Here is a 26445-nt window from a genome sequence, read left to right as displayed (position 1 = left end):
TATCTAGACCATATGACACAGTGTCTATCTAGACCATATGACACAGTATCTATCTAGACCATATGACACAGTGTCTATCTAGACCATATGACACAGTATCTATCTAGACCATATGACAAAGTGTCTATCTAGATCTATCTAGACCATATGACAAAGTGTCTATCTAGATCTATCTAGACCATATGACACAGTGTCTATCTAGACCATATGACACAGTGTCTATCTAGACCATATGACACAGTGTCTATCTAGACCATATGACACAGTGTCTATCTAGACCATATGACACAGTGTCTATCTAGATCATATGACACAGTGTCTATCTAGACCATATGACACAGTATCTATCTAGACCATATGACACAGTGTCTATCTAGACCATATGACACAGTGTCTATCTAGACCATATGACACAGTGTCTATCTAGATCTATCTAGACCATATGACACAGTGTCTATCTAGACCATATGACACAGTGTCTATCTACACCATATGACACAGTGTCTATCTACACCATATGACACAGTGTCTATCTACACCATATGACACAGTGTCTATCTACACCATATGACACAGTGTCTATCTACACCATATGACACAGTGTCTATCTACACCATATGACACAGTGTCTATCTACACCATATGACACAGTGTCTATCTAGACCATATGACAAAGTGTCTATCTAGATCTATCTAGACCATATGACACAGTGTCTATCTAGACCATATGACACAGTGTCTATCTAGACCATATGACACAGTGTCTATCTAGACCATATGACACAGTGTCTATCTAGATCTATCTAGACCATATGACACAGTGTCTATCTAGACCATATGACACAGTGTCTATCTAGACCATATGACACAGTGTCTATCTAGACCATATGACACAGTGTCTATCTAGACCATATGACACAGTATCTATCTAGACCATATGACAAAGTGTCTATCTAGATCTACCTAGACCATATGACACAGTGTCTATCTAGATCTCTAGACCATATGACACAGTGTCTATCTAGACCATATGACACAGTGTCTATCTAGAGTGTCTATCTAGACCATATGACACAGTGTCTATCTAGACCATATGACACAGTGTCTATCTAGATCTACCTAGACCATATGACACAGTGTCTATCTAGACCATATGACACAGTGTCTATCTAGATCTATCTAGACCATATGACACAGTGTCTATCTAGACCATATGACACAGTGTCTATCTAGACCATATGACACAGTGTCTATCTAGACCATATGACACAGTGTCTATCTAGACCATATGACACAGTGTCTATCTAGACCATATGACACAGTGTCTATCTAGATCTATCTAGACCATATGACACAGTGTCTATCTAGACCATATAGTGTCTACCATATGACACAGTGTCTATCTAGACCATATGACACAGTGTCTATCTACACCATATGACACAGTGTCTATCTAGAGCATATGACACAGTGTCTATCTAGATCTATCTAGATCTATCTAGACCATATGACAGTGTCTATCTAGACCATATGACACAGTGTCTATCTAGACCATATGACACAGTGTCTATCTAGACCATATGACACAGTGTCTATAGTGTCTATCTAGACCATATGACACAGTGTCTATCTAGACCATATGACACAGTGTCTATCTAGACCATATGACACAGTGTCTATCTAGACCATATGACACAGTGTCTATCTAGACCATATGACACAGTGTCTATCTAGACCATATGACACAGTATCTATCTAGACCATATGACACAGTGTCTATCTAGATCTACCTAGACCATATGACACAGTGTCTATCTAGACCATATGACACAGTGTCTATCTAGACCATATGACACAGTGTCTATCTAGACCATATGACACAGTGTCTATCTAGACCATATGACACAGTGTCTATCTAGACCATATGACACAGTGTCTATCTAGACCATATGACACAGTGTCTATCTAGACCATATGACACAGTGTCTATCTAGATCATATGACAAAGTATCTACCTAGACCATATGACACAGTATCTATCTAGACCATATGACACAGTATCTATCTACACCATATGACACAGTGTCTATCTAGACCATATGACACAGTGTCTATCTAGACCATATGACACAGTGTCTATCTAGACCATATGACACAGTGTCTATCTAGACCATATGACACAGTGTCTATCTAGACCATATGACAACAGTGTCTATCTAGATCTATCTACACCATATGACACAGTGTCTATCTATCTACCATATGACACAGTGTCTATCTACACCATATGACACAGTGTCTATCTACACCATATGACACAGTGTCTATCATATGACACAGTGTCTATCTAGACCATATGACACAGTGTCTATCTAGACCATATGACACAGTGTCTATCTAGACCATATGACACAGTAGATCTAGTGTCTATCTAGACCATATGACACAGTGTATATCTAGACCATATGACACAGTGTCTATCTAGACCATATGACACAGTGTCTATCTAGACCATATGACACAGTATCTATCTAGACCATATGACAAAGTGTCTATCTAGATCTACCTAGACCATGACACAGTGTCTATCTAGATCTACCTAGACCATATGACAGTGTCTATAGTGTCTATCTAGACCATATGACACAGTGTCTATCTAGATCTATCTAGACCATATGACACAGTGTCTATCTAGACCATATGACACAGTGTCTATCTAGACCATATGACACAGTGTCTATCTAGACCATATGACACAGTGTCTATCTAGATCTACCTAGACCATATGACAGTATCTATCTAGACCATATGACACAGTGTCTATCTAGACCATATGACACAGTGTCTATCTAGACCATATGACACAGTGTCTATCTAGACCATATGACACAGTGTCTATCTAGACCATATGACACAGTATCTATCTAGACCATATGACACAGTATCTATCTAGATCTACCTAGACCATATGAGTGTCTTTCTCCTTTCGGCAAATCTGGCCACGACTCCGTTTAGCTCCTCCCTTCCTGTTGGCAGAAACTCAAACAGGAAGTACCCGTGCAAAGGACTATTCAACGTTGGTCTGACCAATCGGAATCCACACTTTAAGATTGTTTTGATCACACGGACTGGGATACGTTCCGGATAGCTTCCGAGAATAATATTAATGAATATACTGATACGGTAACTGAGTTTATCAGGAAGTGTATAGGAGATGTTGTACCCACTGTGACTATTAAAACCTACCCTAACCTGAAACGTGGATAGATGACAGCATTCACGCAAAACTGAAAGCACGAACCACCGCATTTAACCATGTCAAGGTACCTGGGAATATGGCTGAATATAAACACTGTAGTTATTCACTCCGCAAGGCAATCAAACAGGCAAAATGTCAGTATAGAGACAAAGTGGAGTCGCAATTCAACAGCTCAGACACAAGACATATGTGGCAGGGTCTACAGACAATCACAGGCTATAAAAAGAAAACCAGCCACATCACGGACACGATGTCACGCTTCCGGACAAGCTAAACACCTTCTTTGCCCGCTTTGAGGATAACACAGTGCCATCGACACGGCCCACTAACAAGAACTGTGAGCTCTCCGTCTCCGTGGCTGACGAAAGACATTTAAGTGTGTTAACCCTTGCCAGGCTGCTGGCCCAGAGAGCATCCCTAGCCGCGGCCTCAGAGCATGCGCAGACCAGCTGGCTGTTGTGTTTACGGACATATTCAATCTCTTCCATAACCTAGTCTGTTGTCACCACATGCTTCAAGACGGCCACAACTGTTTCTGTACCCAATAAGGCAAGGGTAACTCAACTAAATGACTTTCGCCCTGACTAACTTCTGTCATCATAAAGTGCTTTGAGAGACTCGTCAAGGATCATATCACCTCTACCTTACTTGTTACCCTAGACCCACTTCAGTTTCCTTACCGTCCCAATAGATCCACAGATGATGCAATCGCCACTGCACTGCACACAGCCATATCCTGGACAAGAGGATTACCTTTGTAAAAATGCTGTTCATCGACTATAGCTCAGCATTCAACACCAAGAAGGAGAGCGATGGAGTGCTGCATCAGATGACCTGGCCTCCACAATCCCCCGACCTCAACCAAATTTAGATGTTTTGGGATGAGTTGGACCGCAGTGGGAAGGAAAAGCAGCCAACAAGTGCTCAGCATATGTGGGAACTCCTTCAAGACTGTTGGAAAATCCTTCCAGGTGAAGCTAGTTGAGAGAATGCCAAGAGTGTGCAAAGCTGTCATCAAGGCAAAAGGTGGCTATTTGAAGAATCTCAAATCTAAAATATATTTAGATTTGTTTGCCACTTTTTTGGTTTACCACATGATTCCATATGTTATTTCATAGTTTTGATGTCTTCACTATTATTCTACAATGTAGAAAATAGTACAAATAAAGAAAAACCCTGGAATGAGTAGGTATGTCCAAACTTTTGACCGGTAGTATATGTATATTTAAAACCAACTACTTTTAGTCCGAACGGATCATTTTTCAGCGTAGTAACAAACCCACATCACAACCCATGCCAGCCCCAACTGTTCCCACCCCTATTGTTGGCGGAGAGCAAATGTTGCCGTTTTAAAGCTAATTTCCCCGACAATTCTACACATTTTGCATGGGGCAGATATATTTTGTAGCTGTTTTAAAGCTAATTTCCTGCAATTCTACACATTTTGCATGGGGCAGATATATTTTGTAGCTGTTTTAAAGCTAATTTCCTGCAATTCTATGCATTCTTCCATGTCTTAAGTGTGTTTATATGATACCTGTGGTCCGTATTGACCCCGTTATGGAAGATCTAGACCACATAACAGTGTGTCTAGATCAGCTGGGTTCAGGCTCATCTTTAATATTTTTCTTTACCAACCGTCTGCATAATTTGGCTGTAGGCCACTATGTCAGAAACAAACAAAAAATAGCTTTTGGGTCTTAAAAATATAGGGTTAGGCATAAGATAAGAAGTGCGTTTAAGGTTAAGTTTAAAAATCTGATTTTACGATTGGTATTGCTTAACTTATTGCAGGACTGCCGGCTGTCCAAGTAAATAATGGCAGCAGTAGGATCCCCATTAGCCGACAGCAATGGCGGCAGGTGGACATGGTTCTGTTTTGAGTTAAAGGTGGTAGGTCCTGCCCTCTACTGGCGATGGAAAGAATAGCAGCTAGTGAGAGCACATTTTTTAAATATTTTTATTTATTTAACTAGGCAAGTCAGTTTTAAGAACAAATTCTTATTTAAATTACATGATAAATACTATTAACTCTTCAAATGGAATACAATATTTGTAAATATATAATAATATAAAAATTTGCATCTAAGGAGAAAAAAAAGAGGTTATTTCTAAATTCATAGTTGCAACAGGAAATCCTTAAAGTTATCGAGCTTATCAAGTAGGGACATAGTTCCAGGTAAACACTGTTCCAAGTAGATTCTAAGACATAGAAGTAAATAACAACATTAGGTAACACTAAATAAGGACTTACATTCATAAACTACTCTCTTACTGAGAATCTTAAGAGTATAGTATATTTTAGTGGGATGACCTAATGGATCTTGTCTTGCATTACTAAAAACTGGTGTGTGGAAAATGACCTGAAAATATATATTTTTTTAAAAAGACAAAAAGTAGATAACTGATGATACACCTATTATTGTTTTTTTCTTTCCATTGGGAATTGTTAACACAATCAGAGAAACATTCCAAACATGTTGCATGACTTGGTATGCGGTGAAATCAGTAGTTTGAAGGGTCGGTATGCAGTGATGTCAGCGACTGTGCTTTTCCAACATGACGTCAGTGTGGTTCACCCAGACGGTTTACCAAATGACATCATTACCATCAGCACTTAGCTAGAATCTCCTGGCAGCTCTTGTACACTTTGACCAGGCAGTTCAGCCTTGGTTTTGAGCTCTGAAAGAGGAATGAAAGGTCAATTATAATCAGACAGGTGAATGTAGAGGTCAGAAAGGCTTCGGCTTCAACACACAGGGTTAGGCTTCAACACACAGGGTTAGGCTTCAACACACAGGGTTAGGCTTCAACACACAGGGTTAGGCTTCAACACACAGGGTTAGGCTTCAACACACAGGGTTAGGCTTCAACACACAGGGTTAGGCTTCAACACACAGGGTTAGGCTTCAACACACAGGGTTAGGCTTCAACACACAGGGTTAGGCTTCACACACACAGGGTTAGGCTTCAACACACAGGGTTAGGCTTCAACACACAGGGTTAGGCTTCAACACACAGGGTTAGGCTTCAACACACAGGGTTAGGCTTCAACACACAGGGTTAGGCTTCAACACACAGGGTTAGGCTTCAACACACAGGGTTAGGCTTCAACACACAGGGTTAGGCTTCAACACACAGGGTTAGGCTTCAACACACAGGGTTAGGCTTCAACACACAGGGTTAGGCTTCAACACACAGGGTTAGGCTTCAACACACAGGGTTAGGCTTCAACACACAGGGTTAGGCTTCAACACACAGGGTTAGGCTTCAACACACAGGGTTAGGCTTCAACACACAGGGTTAGGCTTCAACACACAGGGTTAGGCTTCAACACACAGGGTTAGGCTTCAACACACAGGGTTAGGCTTCAACACACACAGGGTTAGGCTTCAACACACAGGGTTAGGCTTCAACACACAGGGTTAGGCTTCAGGCCACACAGGGTTAGGCTTCACCACACAGGGTTAGGCTTCAACACACAGGGTTAGGCTTCACACACACACAGGGTTAGGCTTCAACACACAGGGTTAGGCTTCAACACACAGGGTTAGGCTTCAACAACACACAGGGTTAGGCTTCAACACACACAGGGTTAGGCTTCAACACACAGGGTTAGGCTTCAACACACAGGGTTAGGCTTCAACACACAGGGTTAGGCTTCAACACACAGGGTTAGGCTTCAACACACAGGGTTAGGCTTCAACACACAGGGTTAGGCTTCAACACACAGGGTTAGGCTTCAACACAGAGTAAAACTACATCAGATCCAAAGGTTTTATTTTCTGCGTTTCTGTTCTTCATGTGAAGAACACAGGACATTTCACTTCATGTCCGAAATGTGATGTATAAATAAATCTTGATTTGATTTAGATACAGACATGCATTTTAAACCGTATGGTAGATCCATAATGATCCCGAAGCTCACCTGAAACAGCGGGACCACGCTAGACACTGCCTCTGGATCTGAGGGGTCCTTCAAGAGGATGCAAAGATAGTAGATGACTGTTTGCTGAAGAAAAAAAAACGTCATAAGATACTATATAATAATACTGTATATACCATTTATCAGACTATTTTATCCAAAGCGACTTTCAGTCATGCATTGTTCACTGTCCTACGATCATCAACGGTTAAGATAAGTTATAGCAGGATCCATCGAACTTCATCTGAACGAGAAGCAGTCAACGCCTTTAGTGACGATCAAATCAACTGTGGAAATGTACCTTCATCAGCTCAGTATCCTTCTATTTCCTCACCATGTGGATAGCTTCATTAATTACTATGTCTTTGATTTTCCTCACCATGTGAATAGCTTCATTAATTACTATGTCTTTGATCTTGCCCATCTCTATGAAGTCTGTAGACTCCCTGCCGGAGGCGTAGCTAGAAGACACCTGGACACCCAGAGAACCAATGATGAGCAGCGTCTCATGGTCCACCTTCACAAAGTGGATGTGAACCATCATACCGACCAGGGTGATGATTATGGCACTGGAGAGAACGGCTGTGTTCTGGAGAGAGATGAAGAGAATGGCACTGAAGTAAAAAATAAAAATAAAAAAGTTTTAATGTCTCTGTAGACTCAGGGTGCTCCACATACAGCGACTTTGAGAAGAGACCAGCATTGAACTGATTGAACCACAACAACAACAATAATACGTAGCTATATTATTAAATGATTCATCTAGTTTAGTGGGTTAACGACACTGGCCCTAAAGCGCTATAGGAGCACGCTTTTGTTCTAGACCTGCACTAACACCACCGATACAACCACACAACACCCGCTGAGCAGTTGGTTGAATCAGATGTGTTAGTGTCGGGCTGGAACAAAATCCTGCACACCCAGTAGCTTCCCGGGAACTGGATTGTTGACCAGTGACGCAGGTGCCATGGTCAAAACTATTAGACTGTATAGCGAATAGGGTGCCATTTGGGACTAAACCCTGGTCTCCTTACCTCAGTGACGAAGAATATGATGTAGGCCGATAACCAGACGGCGCAAGTGTAAGCCATCACTCTGCCTATGGAGACTTTAGCCGAGCTAACCGTGAACTCCCTGCAGAAACCCGAGTGACTTTGACACTCCAGAGAGATGGCCTTGCCGTCGATGTCCGTGTAGGTTTCATCTTCCATGCTGTAATGCTGGTCACCGTTCTGCATAAACTCTAGAGATGACTGAATATCAATAGCTGGAACTGGAGTGATGTCTAGCTAACGTCGGCTAGCTCTAACGTCTCCAAGTGAGAAGACAGCTTACTAGCTTATAGCTAACAATGTGGAGACTGAATAAACAATTTAAAAACAATTAACATTAACTAACATATTTTCATACGCTAAGTTACTAGTTTTACTTCAAAGCCAGCAAATACGTGAATCCGGAAATGCACTTGCTCTCAATATGGACTATTAATTGCACAAAACTAGGTCAACATCGATGAGAAAACCTCTTTGACCGAACTGGCAAGCTACAAACTTTGAGGTGCATTGTGGGGAAAGTAGGCGATTCAAAACAACAACTACATTTCCCAGAATGCTTCACGGTCTATAACGTTTGACCTCTGGATGAAAACAAGCCGATCAGCTGATGAAACTGTGAACCACATCTAGCTGTTGGGCAGCGAAATTATCCTTATAAGAGAGATATATGTATACACAACGGTATCTTTGTGATTGACATTGCATACCATGTTTGTTTATTAAAAGAGTATTGCGTTGTTTTGTGTGTAGAAGGTGAACAAACGTTTAGGTTAGGAAATATCTTGGCAAACTATGCTCGGGCCATATTTTTGGCTTGAAAAAGGCTTTTGTTGATGGGTTGGTTCAGTTGATGTGGAGTAACTGACAAATATGTTAGTGTTTTCTTTTTATATATATATATATATATATATATATATATATATATATATATATATATATATATATATAAGTGATCTGTCACAGTTCATTTTTAAAAATTGATCTGCTAAGTGTTTTTGGGGAGTATAGAAGAGGCACTACTACCATCCCGTACTAAAGAAGAAAACATTTAAATATTTTAACACCTTATAGACTATAGCCATAAACATATTCTACATCAGTCTGGTAGCGTTATCCCGAGTGTAGTTTTCGACTCTTCAGCAACAGTTCCTCAGGCACAGATTATAGGCATAAAGGCGCACTTGTTAGCAGTACCACACCGAAGTGTTAATTATGAGTGGTCAAGGTCCGTCTGTAGATAAAGGGATCAACACCATCCTGGTGTGTCAGGAGAGCTAATGCGATGCGAATGCGACACGAGTGCGACAGCCTGCAGTGCGTCCTCTGCGAGGTAGAGCTCCATCGTCAGGAACGCATCGCCCCAGGACACGTCCCTTTCTGTGACTCCTGTAAAGGGGACAACCGCGGCTTTGGAGTGAACAGGGGCAGGCTGAGGGCAGTGGTGCGCTGCCAGGGCTGTAAGAGTTTGTCCTTCTGGACTGCCAGAAGCGGAGCCACCGTGGGGTGAACAAGAGGAAGCAACCTGTGACCCTCTACCCTCCTCCGGTGAAAGCCCAGGATAGTAGCCTGGAGGCTGGGGATGGAGGGGAGATGGAGGCCCTGAAAGCAAAACTGGAGAAGGTGTGCAGCTTCTTACTGGTGGATGAGAAGGAGGAGATGCAGGTGAGTGACATATTGTGTGCTTGAATGCATCCCAAATGGCACCCTGTTCCCTTTATAGTGTACTTATGTTTGACCAGGCCACACAGAGTCATACTCAACCCCCTCACTGTAGACACTAATCAACCCCCTCACTGTAGACTCTAATCAACCCCCTCACTGTAGACTCTAATCAACCCCTCACTGTAGACTCTAATCAACCCCTCACTGTAGACACTAATCAACCCCTCACTGTAGACACTAATCAACCCCTCACTGTAGACTCTAATCAACCCCTCACTGTAGACTCTAATCAACCCCTCACTGTAGACACTAATCAACCCCCTCACTGTAGACACTAATCAACCCCCTCACTGTAGACTCTAATCAACCCCCTCACTGTAGACACTAATCAACCCCCTCACTGTAGACACTAATCAACCCCCTCACTGTAGACTCTAATCAACCCCCTCACTGTAGACTCTAATCAACCCCCTCACTGTAGACTCTAATCAACCCCTCACTGTAGACACTAATCAACCCCCTCACTGTAGACTCTAATCAACCCCCTCACTGTAGACACTAATCAACCCCTCACTGTAGACACTAATCAACCCCCTCACTGTAGACTCTAATCAACCCCCTCACTGTAGACTCTAATCAACCCCCTCACTGTAGACACTAATCAACCCCCTCACTGTAGACACTAGTCAACCCCTCACTGTAGACACTAATCAACCCCCTCACTGTAGACACTAATCAACCCCCTACTGTAGACATAATCAACCCCCTCACTGTAGACACTAATCAACCCCCTCACTGTAGACACTAATCAACCCCCTCACTGTAGACTCTAATCAACCCCTCACTGTAGACACTAATCAACCCCCTCACTGTAGACACTAATCAACCCCCTCACTGTAGACACTAATCAACCCCCTCACTGTAGACACTAATCAACCCCCTCACTGTAGACTCTAATCAACCCCCTCACTGTAGACACTAATCAACCCCCTCACTGTAGACACTAATCAACCCCTCACTGTAGACACTAATCAACCCCTCACTGTAGACTCTAATCAACCCCTCACTGTAGACACTAATCAACCCCCTCACTGTAGACACTAATCAACCCCTCACTGTAGACACTAATCAACCCCCTCACTGTAGACACTAATCAACCCCCTCTGTAGACACTAATCAACCCCCCTCACTGTAGACACTAATCAACCCCTCACTGTAGACTCTAATCAACCCCTCACTGTAGACACTAATCAACCCCCTCACTGTAGACACTAATCAACCCCCTCACTGTAGACACTAATCAACCCCCTCACTGTAGACACTAATCAACCCCTCACTGTAGACACTAATCAACCCCCTCACTGTAGACACTAGTCAACCCCCTCACTGTAGACACTAATCAACCCCTCACTGTAGACACTAATCAACCCCCTCACTGTAGACTCTAATCAACCCCTCACTGTAGACACTAATCAACCCCTCACTGTAGACTCTAATCAACCCCCTCACTGTAGACACTAATCAACCCCTCACTGTAGACTCTAATCAACCCCTCACTGTAGACTCTAATCAACCCCTCACTGTAGACACTAATCAACCCCTCACTGTAGACTCTAATCAACCCCTCACTGTAGACACTAATCAACCCCCCACTGTAGACACTAGTCAACCCCCTCACTGTAGACTCTAATCAAGACTGTAGACACTAATCAACCCCCTCACTGTAGACACTAATCAACCCCCTCACTGTAGACACTAATCAACCCCCCACTGTAGACACTAGTCAACCCCCTCACTGTAGACTCTAATCAACCCCCTCACTGTAGACTCTAATCAACCCCCTCACTGTAGACTCTAATCAACCCCCTCACTGTAGACTCTAATCAACCCCTCACTGTAGACACTAATCAACCCCCTCACTGTAGACACTAATCAACCCCTCACTGTAGACACTAATCAACCCCTCACTGTAGACTCTAATCAACCCCCTCACTGTAGACACTAATCAACCCCTCACTGTAGACACTAATCAACCCCCTCACTGTAGACTCTAATCAACCCCTCACTGTAGACACTAATCAACCCCCTCACTGTAGACACTAATCAACCCCCTCACTGTAGACACTAATCAACCCCCTCACTGTAGACACTAATCAACCCCCTCACTGTAGACACTAATCAACCCCTCACTGTAGACACTAATCAACCCCCTCACTGTAGACACTAATCAACCCCTCACTGTAGACTCTAATCAACCCCTCACTGTAGACACTAATCAACCCCTCACTGTAGACACTAATCAACCCCTCACTGTAGACACTAATCAACCCCCTCACTGTAGACACTAATCAACCCCCTCACTGTAGACTCTAATCAACCCCCTCACTGTAGACACTAATCAACCCCTCACTGTAGACACTAATCAACCCCCTCACTGTAGACTCTAATCAACCCCCTCACTGTAGACACTAATCAACCCCCTCACTGTAGACACTAATCAACCCCTCACTGTAGACACTAATCAACCCCTCACTGTAGACACTAATCAACCCCCTCACTGTAGACACTAATCAACCCCCTCACTGTAGACACTAATCAACCCCTCACTGTAGACTCTAATCAACCCCCCCTCACTGTAGACACTAATCAACCCCCTCACTGTAGACACTAATCAACCCCCTCACTGTAGACTCTAATCAACCCCCTCACTGTAGACACTAATCAACCCCCTCACTGTAGACACTAATCAACCCCTCACTGTAGACACTAATCAACCCCCTCACTGTAGACACTAATCAACCCCTCACTGTAGACACTAATCAACCCCCTCACTGTAGACACTAATCAACCCCTCACTGTAGACACTAATCAACCCCTCACTGTAGACTCTAATCAACCCCTCACTGTAGACACTAATCAACCCCCTCACTGTAGACACTAATCACCCCCTCACTGTAGACACTAATCAACCCCCTCACTGTAGACACTAATCAACCCCCCTCACTGTAGACACTAATCAACCCCTCACTGTAGACTCTAATCAACCCCCTCACTGTAGACACTAATCAACCCCCTCACTGGGACACTAATCAACCCCCTCACTGGAGACTAATCAACCCCCTCACTGTAGACACTAATCACCCCCTCACTAGAAGACACTAATCAACCCCCTCACTGTAGACACTAATCAACCCCTCACTGTAGACACTAATCAACCCCCTCACTGTAGACACTAATCAACCCCTCACTGTAGACACTAATCAACCCCCTCACTGTAGACTCTAATCAACCCCTCACTGTAGACACTAATCAACCCCTCACTGTAGACACTAATCAACCCCCTCACTGTAGACACTAATCAACCCCCTCACTGTAGACACTAATCACTAGGAACTTGTGTATATCTGAAAAGATTGGATGATGGGTATAAGGCAGTTTGCAATTTGACCATCTGTAACTCCAAGGAGAAATATCTTAAATAATCCTCCTTCGATTCAGATTGGAGGACTGCCCGCTGCACAAGAAAATATTGGTTAAGAAGACCAATAATCGTGTGAGTGTCAATCTTTGTGCAATCATGCCAACTCCTTGTTAGTCATTGACATGTCAATGAACAATGGAGCTGGCAAGCGCACAAACAGATCTGGGACCAGGCTATAGAAGGAGACAACAGATCTGGGACCAGGCTATAGAAGGAGACAACAGATCTGGGACCAGGCTATAGAAGGAGACAACAGATCTGGGACCAGGCTATAGAAGGAGACAACAGATCTGGGACCAGGCTATAGAAGGAGACAACAGATCTGGGACCAGGCTATAGAAGGAGACAACAGATCTGGGACCAGGCTAGACCGATACTCTGTTTGGTTGAGGAAAGTACTTCACCACAGACTGACCTCTGTTGTATTGAATCTCTAGTTAAAGGACGAGGAAGACTTTGTGAGCCGGCTGGACTGCAGGCTAGAGGAACTCCTCAAGGTCGTGTCTATCTTTGGAAACATGGGGGAGGGGAAGTCCCACGCCCTGAATCACACCTTCTTCCTGGGGCGAGAGGTGATCCAGACATCCCCCACCCAGGAGTCCTGCACCGTGAGGGTCTGGGCTGCCATGGACCCCATCCACAGGGTTGTGGTGATCGACACAGAGGGACTGCTGGGGGCAGTTACAGAGTTAAACATGACTAAATGTGAAGCAGGAGCTGGAGATACACTGATGGTAGCTAGAAACAACAGCAAGGCTTCGACTGACATCTGATTGGTCAAAACCTTGCTGTAGCAAAAGACTAGGCTAGAGTACCACTTGTCTGTCTGAGGGGAATGCTGTCTGTCTGTCTGAGGGGAATGCTGTCTGTCTGTCTGTCGAGGGGAATGCTGTCTGTCTGTCGAGGGGAATGCTGTCTGTCTGTCTGTCTGTCGAGGGAATGCTGTCTGTCTGTCTGTCTGTCGAGGGAATGCTGTCTGTCTGTCGAGGGGAATGCTGTCTGTCTGTCGGGGGAATGCTGTCTGTCTGTCGAGGGGAATGCTGTCTGTCTGTCTGATCGGGGGAATGCTGTCTGTCTGTCTGTCGGGGGAATGCTGTCTGTCTGTCTGTCTGTCGAGGGGAATGTTGTCTGTCTGTCGAGGGGAATGCTGTCTGTCTGTCTGTCGAGGGGAATGCCTAAAGGCTTTTGATGATGACCACATTGGGAGCACTAACCAGTCAGCAGACATCTACTAACACTTCACCTTCCTCGGTTCCCACCTAGGATCCAATCAGGGCCAGCGTACCCAGCTGCTCCTCAAAGTCCTTGCCGTCTCCGACCTCATTATCTACCGTACCCATGCCGACCGTCTCCACGACGACCTGTTCAAGCTCCTAGGTGATGCTTCGGAAGCCTATCTGAAGCACTTCACCAGGGAGCTGAAGGCTACTACGGCCCGGTGTGGCCTGGACGTCCCTCTGTCCACTCTGGGACCAGCTCTTATTATCTTCCATGAGACCGTCCACACCAAGCTACTGGGCTCAGGTAGGTGCTTCTGGTTGGCTTAGCCTGAGTGCCAGTCTGTTTGTGCTGTCATGTCAATGAAGTTGACAAGAACACAAACAGCTGGGTTCAGGTTGGGGGACAGGGTTAGGCGTCAGATAGACAAACAGCTGGGTTCAGGTTGGGGGACAGGGTCAGACAAACAGCTGGGTTCAGGTTGGGGGACAGGGTCAGGGGTCAGACAGACAAACAGCTGGGTTCAGGTTGGGGGACAGGGTCAGGGGGGACAAACAGCTGGGTCAGTTGGGGGACAGTGTCAGACAGACAAACAGCTGGGTTCAGGTTGTGGGACAGGATCAGGGGTTGAGACAGACAAACAGCTGGGTTCAGGTTGGGGGACAGGGTCAGGGGTTGAGACATACAAACAGCTGGGTTCAGGTTGAGGGTCAGGGGTTGAGACAGAGATAGAGGCCATAGCAGGATTACCCTCAATTCAGTTTTCAGTTTAGAAAGTGGAAATAACTTGTCATAGCCTAGTCCAATCACCTCTACTTACAATCATCACTCTCTAACATCAAGACTGTCTTCCCCTCTTTTCTCTTCTTCATCCACTTCTCTCTCTCTCTCCTCTACATCCCTCTCTCTCTTGCTCTCTCTCTCTCTCTCCTCTACATCTCTCTCTCTCTCTCTCTCTCTCTCTCTCTCTCCTCTACATCTCTCTCTCTCCTCTCTCTCTCTCCTCTACATCTCTCTCTCTCTCTCTCTCTACATCTCTCTCTCCTCTACATCTCTCTCTCTCTCTCCTCTACATCTCTCTCTCTCCTCTACATCTCTCTCTCTCTCTCTCTCTCTCTCTCTCTCCTCTACATCTCTCTCTCTCTCTCTCCTCTACATCTCTCTCTCTCTCTCCTCTACATCTCTCTCTCTCTCCTCTACATCTCTCTCTCTCTCTCTCCTCTACATCTCTCTCTCTCTCTCTCCTCTACATCTCTCTCTTCCCCTCTCTCCTCTACATCTCTTTCTCCCTCTCTTCTCTACATCTCTTTCTCTCTCTCTCTCTCTCCCCTCTACACCTCTCTCTCCCTCTCTTCTCTACATCTCGCTCCCCCTCTCTCCAGACAACCCATCAGAGTCTGCAGAGCGTCTGCTCCAGGAGCGTTTCAGGAAGTTGGGTATGTTTCCCGAGGCCTTCAGCTCCATCCAGTATCGCGGGACTCGAACCTACAACCCCCCGACAGATTTTAGTGGTCTGCTGTAGAGCCTGGAGCAACAGTTAGATAACAACACTACTCGCTCACCACGTTCCGCAAGCATCATATACAGATCCCTGCAGGTTGGTGTGTGTGTGTGTGTGTGTGTAAGCAATGAATGACATTGTCAACACCTTTTGCAAAGCTCTCCCTCTCTCTAATCTCCCCTGCTCTCTCTCTCTACTCTCTCTCTCCCTTCTAGGCCCTGAGTGAACGTTTCAGTGGGGATATCCCAGAAGAGCACCTGGCCAGTAACTCTTTCTTCCCTGATGAATACTTCACCTGCTCCAGTATCTGTCTCAGCTGTGGGTTAGTTCCTCACCTGCTCCAGTATCTGTCTCAGCTGTGGGTTATATCTTCACCTGCTCCAGTATCTGTCTCAGCTGTGGGTTAGATCTTCACCTGCTCCAGTATCTGTCTCAGCTGTGGGTTAGATCTTCACCTGCTCCAGTATCTGTCTCAGCTGTGGGTTAGATCTTCACCTGCTCCAGTATCTGTCTCAGCTGTGGGTTAGATCTTCACCTGCTCCAGTATCTGCCTCAGCTGTGGGGGCTCCAGTTCTGTCTCAGCTGTGGGTTAGATCTTCACCTGCTCCATATCTGTCTCAGCTGTGGGTTAGTTCTTCACCTGCTCCAGTATCTGCCTCAGCTGTGGGTCAGTTCTTCTCCTGATCCAGTATCTGTCTCAGCTGTGGGTTAGTTCCTCACCTGATCCAGTATCTGTCTCAGCTGTGGGTTAGTTCTTCACCTGCTCCAGTATCTGTCTCAGCTGTGGGTTAGTTCCTCACCTGATCCAATATCTGTCTCAGCTGTGGGTTAGTTCCTCACCTGCTCCAGTATCTGTCTCAGCTGTGGGTTAGTTCCTCACCTGCTCCAGTATCTGTCTCAGCTGTGGGTGTCACGTTCTGACCATCGTTCGTATGTGTTTTCCTTGTTTTAGTGTTGGTCAGGAGGTGAGCTGGGTGGGCATTCTATGTTGTGTGTCTAGTTTGTCCGTTTCTATGTTTGGCCTGATATGGTTCTCAATCAGAGGCAGGTGTTAGTCATTGTCTCTGATTGGGAACCATATTTAGGTAACTTGTTTTGTGTTGGGGGTTTGTGGGTGGTTGTTTCCTGTCTTTGTGTTCTCTGCACCAGATAGGACTGTTTCGGGTTTTGCCACGTTTGTTATTTTGTATTTGTGTAGTTGTTCACGTTATCGTCTTTCATTAAACATGGTGAACACGAACCACGCTGCATTTTGGTCCTCCTCTCCTTCGACGGAAGAAAACCGTGACAGTGGGTTAGTTCTTCACCTGCTCGCATAGCATCTCAAACAGGATAGAACAATAATATGCTTGTTTTCTACAGCCATACTGTTTCTCTGCCTTTCTTTCAACTTTGGTACAGTAATAACAAAGTGATTTAACACTGTGTACTAACCCTTTTCCTGTCAGGTCTGTTTGTAAGAACAGCACAGTAATAACATAGTAATTCAATCATCAATCCATCAAATGTATTTATAAAGCCCTTGTGACATCGGCTGATGTAAAAAAAAAAGTGCTGTACAGAAACCCAGCCTAAAACCCCAAACAGCAAGCAATGCAGGTGTAGAAGCACGGTGGCTGGGAAAAACTCCCTAGAAAGGCCAGAACCTAGGAAGAAACCTAGAGAGGAACCAGGCTATGAGGGGTGGCCAGTCCTCTTCTGGCTGTGCCGGGTGGAGATTATAACAGAACATGGCCAAGATGTTCAAATGTTCATAAATGACCAACATGGTCAAATAATAATAATCACAGTAGTTGTCGAGGGTGCAGCAAGTCAGCACCTCAGGAGTAAATGTCAGCTGGCTTTTCATAGCCGATCATTCAGCGTTAGAGACAGCAGGTGCGGTAGAGAGAGTCCAAAACAGACCAACCCGGACAGGAAGATCACGTCAGTGACTCAACCCCCTCCTAGGGAGAGCATGGAAGAGCACCAGTAAGCCAGTGACTCAGCCCCTGTAACAGGGTTAGAGGCAGAGAATCCCAGTGGAAAGAGGGGAACCGGCCAGGCAGAGACAGCAAGGGCGGTTCGTTGCTCCAGAGCCTTTCCGTTCACCTTCCCACTCCTGGGCCAGACTACACTCAATCATATGACCCACTGAAGAGATGAGTCTTCAATAAAGACTTAAAGGTTGAGACAGAGTCTGCGTCTCTCACATGGGTAGGCAGACCGTTCCATAAAAATGTAGCTCTATTGGAGAAAGCCCTGCCTCCAGCTGTTTGCTTAGAAATTCTAGGGACCGTAAGGAGGCCTGCGTCTTGTGACCGTAGCGTATGTGTAGGTATGTACGGTAAGACCAAATCGGAAAGATAGGTAGGAGCAAGCCCATGTAATGCTTTGTAGGTCAGCAGTAAAACCTTAAAATCAGCACTTGCCTTAACAGGAAGCCAGTGTAGAGAGGCTAGCACTGGAGTAATATGATCAAATATTTTGGTTCTAGTCAGGATTCTAGCAGCCGTATTTAGCACCAACTGAAGTTTATTTAGTGCTTTGTCCTGGTAGCTGGAAAGTAGAGCATTGCAGTGGTCTAATCTAGAAGTGACAAATGCATGGATACATTTTTTTGCATAATTTTAGGACGTAAAGTTTCTGATTTTTGCAATGTTACGAAGATAGAAAAAAATCTGTCCTTGAAATATTCTCTTTTTGTTCATCAAAAGAGAGATCAGGGTCCAGAGTAACACCGAGGTCCATCACAATTTTATTTGAGTTGACTGTACAACCATCAAGATTAATTGTCAGATCCAACAGAAGATCTCTCTCTTGGGACCGAAAACAAGCATCTCTGTTTTTTCAGAGTTAAAAGTCAAACATTTGCCGCCCTCCTTTTCCTTATGTCTGAAACACAGGCTTCCAGGGAGGGCAATTTTGGGGCTTCACCATGTTTCATCGAAATGTACAGCTGTGTGTCGTCCGCATAGCAGTGAAAGTTAACATTTTGTAATCTTTCTGACAGATAAGGTCTAAACCAGGCCAGAACTTGTCTGTGTAGACCGATTTGGATGTCCAATCTCTCCAAAAGAATGTGTTGATGGTATCTAAAGCAGCAGTAAGGTCTAGGAGAACGAGGACAGATGCAGAGCCTTGGTCTGACACAGTTCAAATGTACTACCTTCACAAGTGCAGTCTCAGTGCTATGATGGGGTCTAAATCCAGACTGAAGCATTTCGTATAAATTGTTTGTCTTCAGGAAGGCAGTGAGTTGCTGTGCAACAGCTTTTAAATTGTATTTTGAGAGGAATGGGAGATTCGATATAGGCTGATCATTTTTTATATTTTCTGGGTCAAGGTTTGGCTTTTTCAAGAGAGGCTTTATTACTGCCACTTTTAGTGAGTTTGGTACACATCCGGTGGATAGAGAGGCGTTTATTATGTTCAACATAGGAGGGCCAAGCACAGGAAGCAGCTCTTTCAGTAGTTTAGTTGGAATAGGGTCCAGTATGCAGCTTGAAGGTTTAGAGGCCCTGATTATTTTCATCAATGTGTCAAGAGATATAGTACTAAAACACTTGAGCGTCTCTCTTGATCCTAGGTCCTGGCAGAGTTGTGCAGACTCAGGACAACTGAGCTTTGGAGGAATACTCAGATTTAAAGAGGAGTCCGTATTTTGCTTTCTAATGATCATGATCTTTTCCTCAAAGAAGTTCATGAATTTATTACTGCTAAAGTGAAAGCCATCCTCTCTTGGGGAATGCTGCTTTTTAGTTACTTATTCTCCTCAATGTATTCAATGTGTACTATCCCTCTTCCTGTCAGGTCTGGCTGTATGAACCACCTGAAGAAGGAAGTGGACCAGGAGGCTAAACACCGCTGTCGCTACTCTGCTCAGTATGACAACCGTATCTACACTTGTAAGGTAGGAATACACACATAAACACACACACTAGTTATTCCTCTGATCTCAACGTCTGTACTCTGCTACTCAGGCGTGCTGTGAGGGAGGGATGGAGGTGATTGTGATTCCCAAGACGACAGCCTCCTCTGAGTCTCCCTGGTTTGCTCTGGCCATCTATGCCTGGTCTGGGTGAGTTACTGGTCAACTGGTCAATCAGAAAGTAGTGCACTACATGGGGAATAGGGTGCCATTTGGGATGCACACCGGGTGTGCAAAACTGTCATCAAGACAAAGGGTGGATATTTTGAAGAATCTCAAATATAAAATATATTTTGATTTGTTTACCACTTTTTTGGTTACTACATGATTCCATATGTGTTATTTCATAGTTTTGATGTCTTCACTATTATTCTACAATGTAGAAAATAGTAAAAATAAAGAAAAACCCTTGAATGAGTAGGTGTGTCCAAACTTTTTAAACTAAAGTAGTGGTGGTATTGTTTACAGGTATGTGATAGAGTCCCAACTTTTGTTATTGACCAAATACTTATTTTCCACCATAATATGCAAATTAATTAATTAAAAATCCTACAATGTGATTTTCTGGATTTTTTTCCCCTCATTTTGTCTGTCATAGTTGAAGTGTACCTATGATGAAAATTACAGGACTCTCGCATCTTTTTAAGTGGGAGAACTTGCACAATTTGTGGCTGACTAAATACTTTTTTGCCCCACTGTGTGTGTGTGTGTGTGTGTGTGTGTGTGTGTGTATATATATATATACGGACACACACTCCACCCTTCACCTGCAAACAACCAAAAGCTCAGATAATAGTGAAGATGTGGAGACTATGAAATAACACTTGGAATCATGAAGTAACCAAAAAAGTGTTAAACAAATCACAATATATTTTAGATTCTTCAAAGTAGCCACCCTTTGCCTTGATGACAGCTTTTGACACTCTTTGGCATTCTCTCAACCAGCTCCATCACTCTCCTTGGTCAATATTTTGACTGGTACTGTGTATATTTACAAAGAAAATGTAATCTATCTGCATTATTAAAGATGATCTACACCCTTTAAGAAATACAATTTAATAAAGAAGAAGAGAGGAGGGAACCAGGACCCAGTGGTCAGGACTGAGATACAGCACATCTGACCTGGGGTTAGAAGAAGAGAGGAGGGAACCAGGACCCAGTGGTCAGGACTGAGATACAGCACATCTGACCTGGGGTTAGAACAAGAGAGGAGGGAACCAGGACCCAGTGGTCAGGACTGAGATACAGCACATCTGACCTGGGGTTAGAAGAAGAGAGGAGGGAACCAGGACCCAGTGGTCAGGACTGAGATACAGCACATCTGACCTGGGGTTAGAACAAGAGAGGAGGGAACCAGGACCCAGTGGTCAGGACTGAGATACAGCACATCTGACCTGGGGTTAGAACAAGAGAGGAGGGAACCAGGACCCAGTGGTCAGGACTGAGATACAGCACATCTGACCTGGGGTTAGAACAAGAGAGGAGGGAACCAGGACCCAGTGGTCAGGACTGAGATACAGCACATCTGACCTGGGGTTAGAACAAGAGAGGAGGGAACCAGGACCCAGTGGTCAGGACTGAGATACAGCACATCTGACCTGGGGTTAGAACAAGAGAGGAGGGAACCAGGACCCAGTGGTCAGGACTGAGATACAGCACATCTGACCTGGGGTTAGAACAAGAGAGGAGGGAACCAGGACCCAGTGGTCAGGACTGAGATACAGCACATCTGACCTGGGGTTAGAACAAGAGAGGAGGGAACCAGGACCCAGTGGTCAGGACTGAGATACAGCACATCTGACCTGGGGTTAGAACAAGAGATGAGGGAACCAGGACCCAGTGGTCAGGACTGAGATACAGCACATCTGACCTGGGGTTAGAACAAGAGAGGAGGGAACCAGGACCCAGTGGTCAGGACTGAGATACAGCACATCTGACCTGGGGTTAGAACAAGAGAGGAGGGAACCAGGACCCAGTGGTCAGGACTGAGATACAGCACATCTGACCTGGGGTTAGAACAAGAGAGGAGGGAACCAGGACCCAGTGGTCAGGACTGAGATACAGCACATCTGACCTGGGGTTAGAACAAGAGAGGAGGGAACCAGGACCCAGTGGTCAGGACTGAGATACAGCACATCTGACCTGGGGTTAGAAGAAGAGAGGAGGGAACCAGGACCCAGTGGTCAGGACTGAGATACAGCACATCTGACCTGGGGTTAGAACAAGAGAGGAGGGAACCAGGACCCAGTGGTCAGGACTGAGATACAGCACATCTGACCTGGGGTTAGAACAAGAGAGGAGGGAACCAGGACCCAGTGGTCAGGACTGAGATACAGCACATCTGACCTGGGGTTAGAACAAGAGAGGAGGGAACCAGGACCCAGTGGTCAGGACTGAGATACAGCACATCTGACCTGGGGTTAGAACAAGAGAGGAGGGAACCAGGACCCAGTGGTCAGGACTGAGATACAGCACATCTGACCTGGGGTTAGAACAAGAGAGGAGGGAACCAGGACCCAGTGGTCAGGACTGAGATACAGCACATCTGACCTGGGGTTAGAACAAGAGAGGAGGGAACCAGGACCCAGTGGTCAGGACTGAGATACAGCACATCTGACCTGGGGTTAGAACAAGAGAGGAGGGAACCAGGACCCAGTGGTCAGGACTGAGATACAGCACATCTGACCTGGGGTTAGAAGAAGAGAGGAGGGAACCAGGACCCAGTGGTCAGGACTGAGATACAGCACATCTGACCTGGGGTTAGAAGAAGAGAGGAGGGAACCAGGACCCAGTGGTCAGGACTGAGATACAGCACATCTGACCTGGGCTAAGAACAAGAGAGGAGGGAACCAGGACCCAGTGGTCAGGACTGAGATACAGCACATCTGACCTGGGGTTAGAACAAGAGAGGAGGGAACCAGGACCCAGTGGTCAGGACTGAGATACAGCACATCTGACCTGGGGTTAGAACAAGAGAGGAGGGAACCAGGACCCAGTGGTCAGGACTGAGATACAGCACATCTGACCTGGGGTTAGAACAAGAGAGGAGGGAACCAGGACCCAGTGGTCAGGACTGAGATACAGCACATCTGACCTGGGGTTAGAACAAGAGAGGAGGGAACCAGGACCCAGTGGTCAGGACTGAGATACAGCACATCTGACCTGGGGTTAGAACAAGAGAGGAGGGAACCAGGACCCAGTGGTCAGGACTGAGATACAGCACATCTGACCTGGGGTTAGAAGAAGAGAGGAGGGAACCAGGACCCAGTGGTCAGGACTGAGATACAGCACATCTGACCTGGGGTTAGAACAAGAGAGGAGGGAACCAGGACCCAGTGGTCAGGACTGAGATACAGCACATCTGACCTGGGGTTAGAACAAGAGAGGAGGGAACCAGGACCCAGTGGTCAGGACTGAGATACAGCACCTGGGCTAAGAAGAAGAGAGGAGGGAACCAGGACCCAGTGGTCAGGACTGAGATACAGCACATCTGACCTGGGGTTAGAACAAGAGAGGAGGGAACCAGGACCCAGTGGTCAGGACTGAGATACAGCACATCTGACCTGGGGTTAGAACAAGAGAGGAGGGAACCAGGACCCAGTGGTCAGGACTGAGATACAGCACCTGGGGTTAGAACAAGAGAGGAGGGAACCAGGACCCAGTGGTCAGGACTGAGATACAGCACATCTGACCTGGGGTTAGAACAAGAGAGGAGGGAACCAGGACCCAGTGGTCAGGACTGAGATACAGCACATCTGACCTGGGGTTAGAACAAGAGAGGAGGGAACCAGGACCCAGTGGTCAGGACTGAGATACAGCACATCTGACCTGGGGTTAGAACAAGAGAGGAGGGAACCAGGACCCAGTGGTCAGGACTGAGATACAGCACATCTGACCTGGGGTTAGAACAAGAGAGGAGGGAACCAGGACCCAGTGGTCAGGACTGAGATACAGCACATCTGACCTGGGGTTAGAACAAGAGAGGAGGGAACCAGGACCCAGTGGTCAGGACTGAGATACAGCACATCTGACCTGGGGTTAGAACAAGAGAGGAGGGAACCAGGACCCAGTGGTCAGGACTGAGATACAGCACATCTGACCTGGGGTTAGAACAAGAGATGAGGGAACCAGGACCCAGTGGTCAGGACTGAGATACAGCACATCTGACCTGGGGTTAGAACAAGAGAGGAGGGAACCAGGACCCAGTGGTCAGGACTGAGATACAGCACATCTGACCTGGGGTTAGAACAAGAGAGGAGGGAACCAGGACCCAGTGGTCAGGACTGAGATACAGCACATCTGACCTGGGGTTAGAACAAGAGAGGAGGGAACCAGGACCCAGTGGTCAGGACTGAGATACAGCACATCTGACCTGGGGTTAGAACAAGAGAGGAGGGAACCAGGACCCAGTGGTCAGGACTGAGATACAGCACATCTGACCTGGGGTTAGAAGAAGAGAGGAGGGAACCAGGACCCAGTGGTCAGGACTGAGATACAGCACATCTGACCTGGGGTTAGAACAAGAGAGGAGGGAACCAGGACCCAGTGGTCAGGACTGAGATACAGCACATCTGACCTGGGGTTAGAACAAGAGAGGAGGGAACCAGGACCCAGTGGTCAGGACTGAGATACAGCACATCTGACCTGGGGTTAGAACAAGAGAGGAGGGAACCAGGACCCAGTGGTCAGGACTGAGATACAGCACATCTGACCTGGGGTTAGAACAAGAGAGGAGGGAACCAGGACCCAGTGGTCAGGACTGAGATACAGCACATCTGACCTGGGGTTAGAACAAGAGAGGAGGGAACCAGGACCCAGTGGTCAGGACTGAGATACAGCACATCTGACCTGGGGTTAGAACAAGAGAGGAGGGAACCAGGACCCAGTGGTCAGGACTGAGATACAGCACATCTGACCTGGGGTTAGAACAAGAGAGGAGGGAACCAGGACCCAGTGGTCAGGACTGAGATACAGCACATCTGACCTGGGGTTAGAAGAAGAGAGGAGGGAACCAGGACCCAGTGGTCAGGACTGAGATACAGCACATCTGACCTGGGGTTAGAACAAGAGAGGAGGGAACCAGGACCCAGTGGTCAGGACTGAGATACAGCACATCTGACCTGGGGTAAGAACAAGAGAGGAGGGAACCAGGACCCAGTGGTCAGGACTGAGATACAGCACATCTGACCTGGGGTTAGAACAAGAGAGGAGGGAACCAGGACCCAGTGGTCAGGACTGAGATACAGCACATCTGACCTGGGGTTAGAACAAGAGAGGAGGGAACCAGGACCCAGTGGTCAGGACTGAGATACAGCACATCTGACCTGGGGTTAGAACAAGAGAGGAGGGAACCAGGACCCAGTGGTCAGGACTGAGATACAGCACATCTGACCTGGGGTTAGAACAAGAGAGGAGGGAACCAGGACCCAGTGGTCAGGACTGAGATACAGCACATCTGACCTGGGGTTAGAACAAGAGAGGAGGGAACCAGGACCCAGTGGTCAGGACTGAGATACAGCACATCTGACCTGGGGTTAGAACAAGAGAGGAGGGAACCAGGACCCAGTGGTCAGGACTGAGATACAGCACATCTGACCTGGGGTTAGAACAAGAGAGGAGGGAACCAGGACCCAGTGGTCAGGACTGAGATACAGCACATCTGACCTGGGGTTAGAACAAGAGAGGAGGGAACCAGGACCCAGTGGTCAGGACTGAGATACAGCACATCTGACCTGGGGTTAGAACAAGAGAGGAGGGAACCAGGACCCAGTGGTCAGGACTGAGATACAGCACATCTGACCTGGGGTTAGAACAAGAGAGGAGGGAACCAGGACCCAGTGGTCAGGACTGAGATACAGCACATCTGACCTGGGGTTAGAACAAGAGAGGAGGGAACCAGGACCCAGTGGTCAGGACTGAGATACAGCACATCTGACCTGGGGTAAGAACAAGAGAGGAGGGAACCAGGACCCAGTGGTCAGGACTGAGATACAGCACATCTGACCTGGGGTTAGAACAAGAGAGGAGGGAACCAGGACCCAGTGGTCAGGACTGAGATACAGCACATCTGACCTGGGTTAAGAAGAAGAGAGGAGGGAACCAGGACCCAGTGGTCAGGACTGAGATACAGCACATCTGACCTGGGGTTAGAACAAGAGAGGAGGGAACCAGGACCCAGTGGTCAGGACTGAGATACAGCACATCTGACCTGGGCTAAGAACAAGAGAGGAGGGAACCAGGACCCAGTGGTCAGGACTGAGATACAGCACATCTGACCTGGGTTAAGAACAAGAGAGGAGGGAACCAGGACCCAGTGGTCAGGACTGAGATACAGCACATCTGACCTGGGCTAAGAAGAAGAGAGGAGGGAACCAGGACCCAGTGGTCAGGACTGAGATACAGCACATCTGACCTGGGGTTAGAAGAAGAGAGGA

At 46.3% G+C, this 26445-nt stretch overlaps 1 protein-coding gene and 1 pseudogene across 1 annotated transcript; one reads left to right on the top strand and one right to left on the bottom strand.

The window, feature by feature from the left end:
- Positions 1 to 5211: 5211 nt before the first annotated feature.
- Positions 5212 to 8755, bottom strand: pigh (phosphatidylinositol glycan anchor biosynthesis, class H). Its single transcript, XM_024378583.2, has 4 exons — positions 8219 to 8755; positions 7564 to 7773; positions 7188 to 7271; positions 5212 to 5941 (listed from the first exon to the last, which is right to left on the bottom strand). The coding sequence occupies exons 1-4, from the start codon at positions 8420 to 8422 to the stop codon at positions 5870 to 5872; spliced, it is 570 nt and encodes a 189-aa protein (XP_024234351.1). The 5' UTR covers positions 8423 to 8755; the 3' UTR covers positions 5212 to 5869.
- A 406-nt stretch (positions 8756 to 9161) lies between these two features.
- Positions 9162 to 26445, top strand: part of LOC112218021 — a 32250-nt pseudogene continuing 14966 nt past the window's right edge.

The sequence above is a fragment of the Oncorhynchus tshawytscha genome, linkage group LG18, assembly GCF_018296145.1.
Source record: "Oncorhynchus tshawytscha isolate Ot180627B linkage group LG18, Otsh_v2.0, whole genome shotgun sequence".
Classification (NCBI taxonomy): domain Eukaryota; kingdom Metazoa; phylum Chordata; class Actinopteri; order Salmoniformes; family Salmonidae; genus Oncorhynchus; species Oncorhynchus tshawytscha.
Note: the sequence above shows the minus strand (reverse complement) of the source record. Positions and strands in the feature narration are given on the sequence as shown.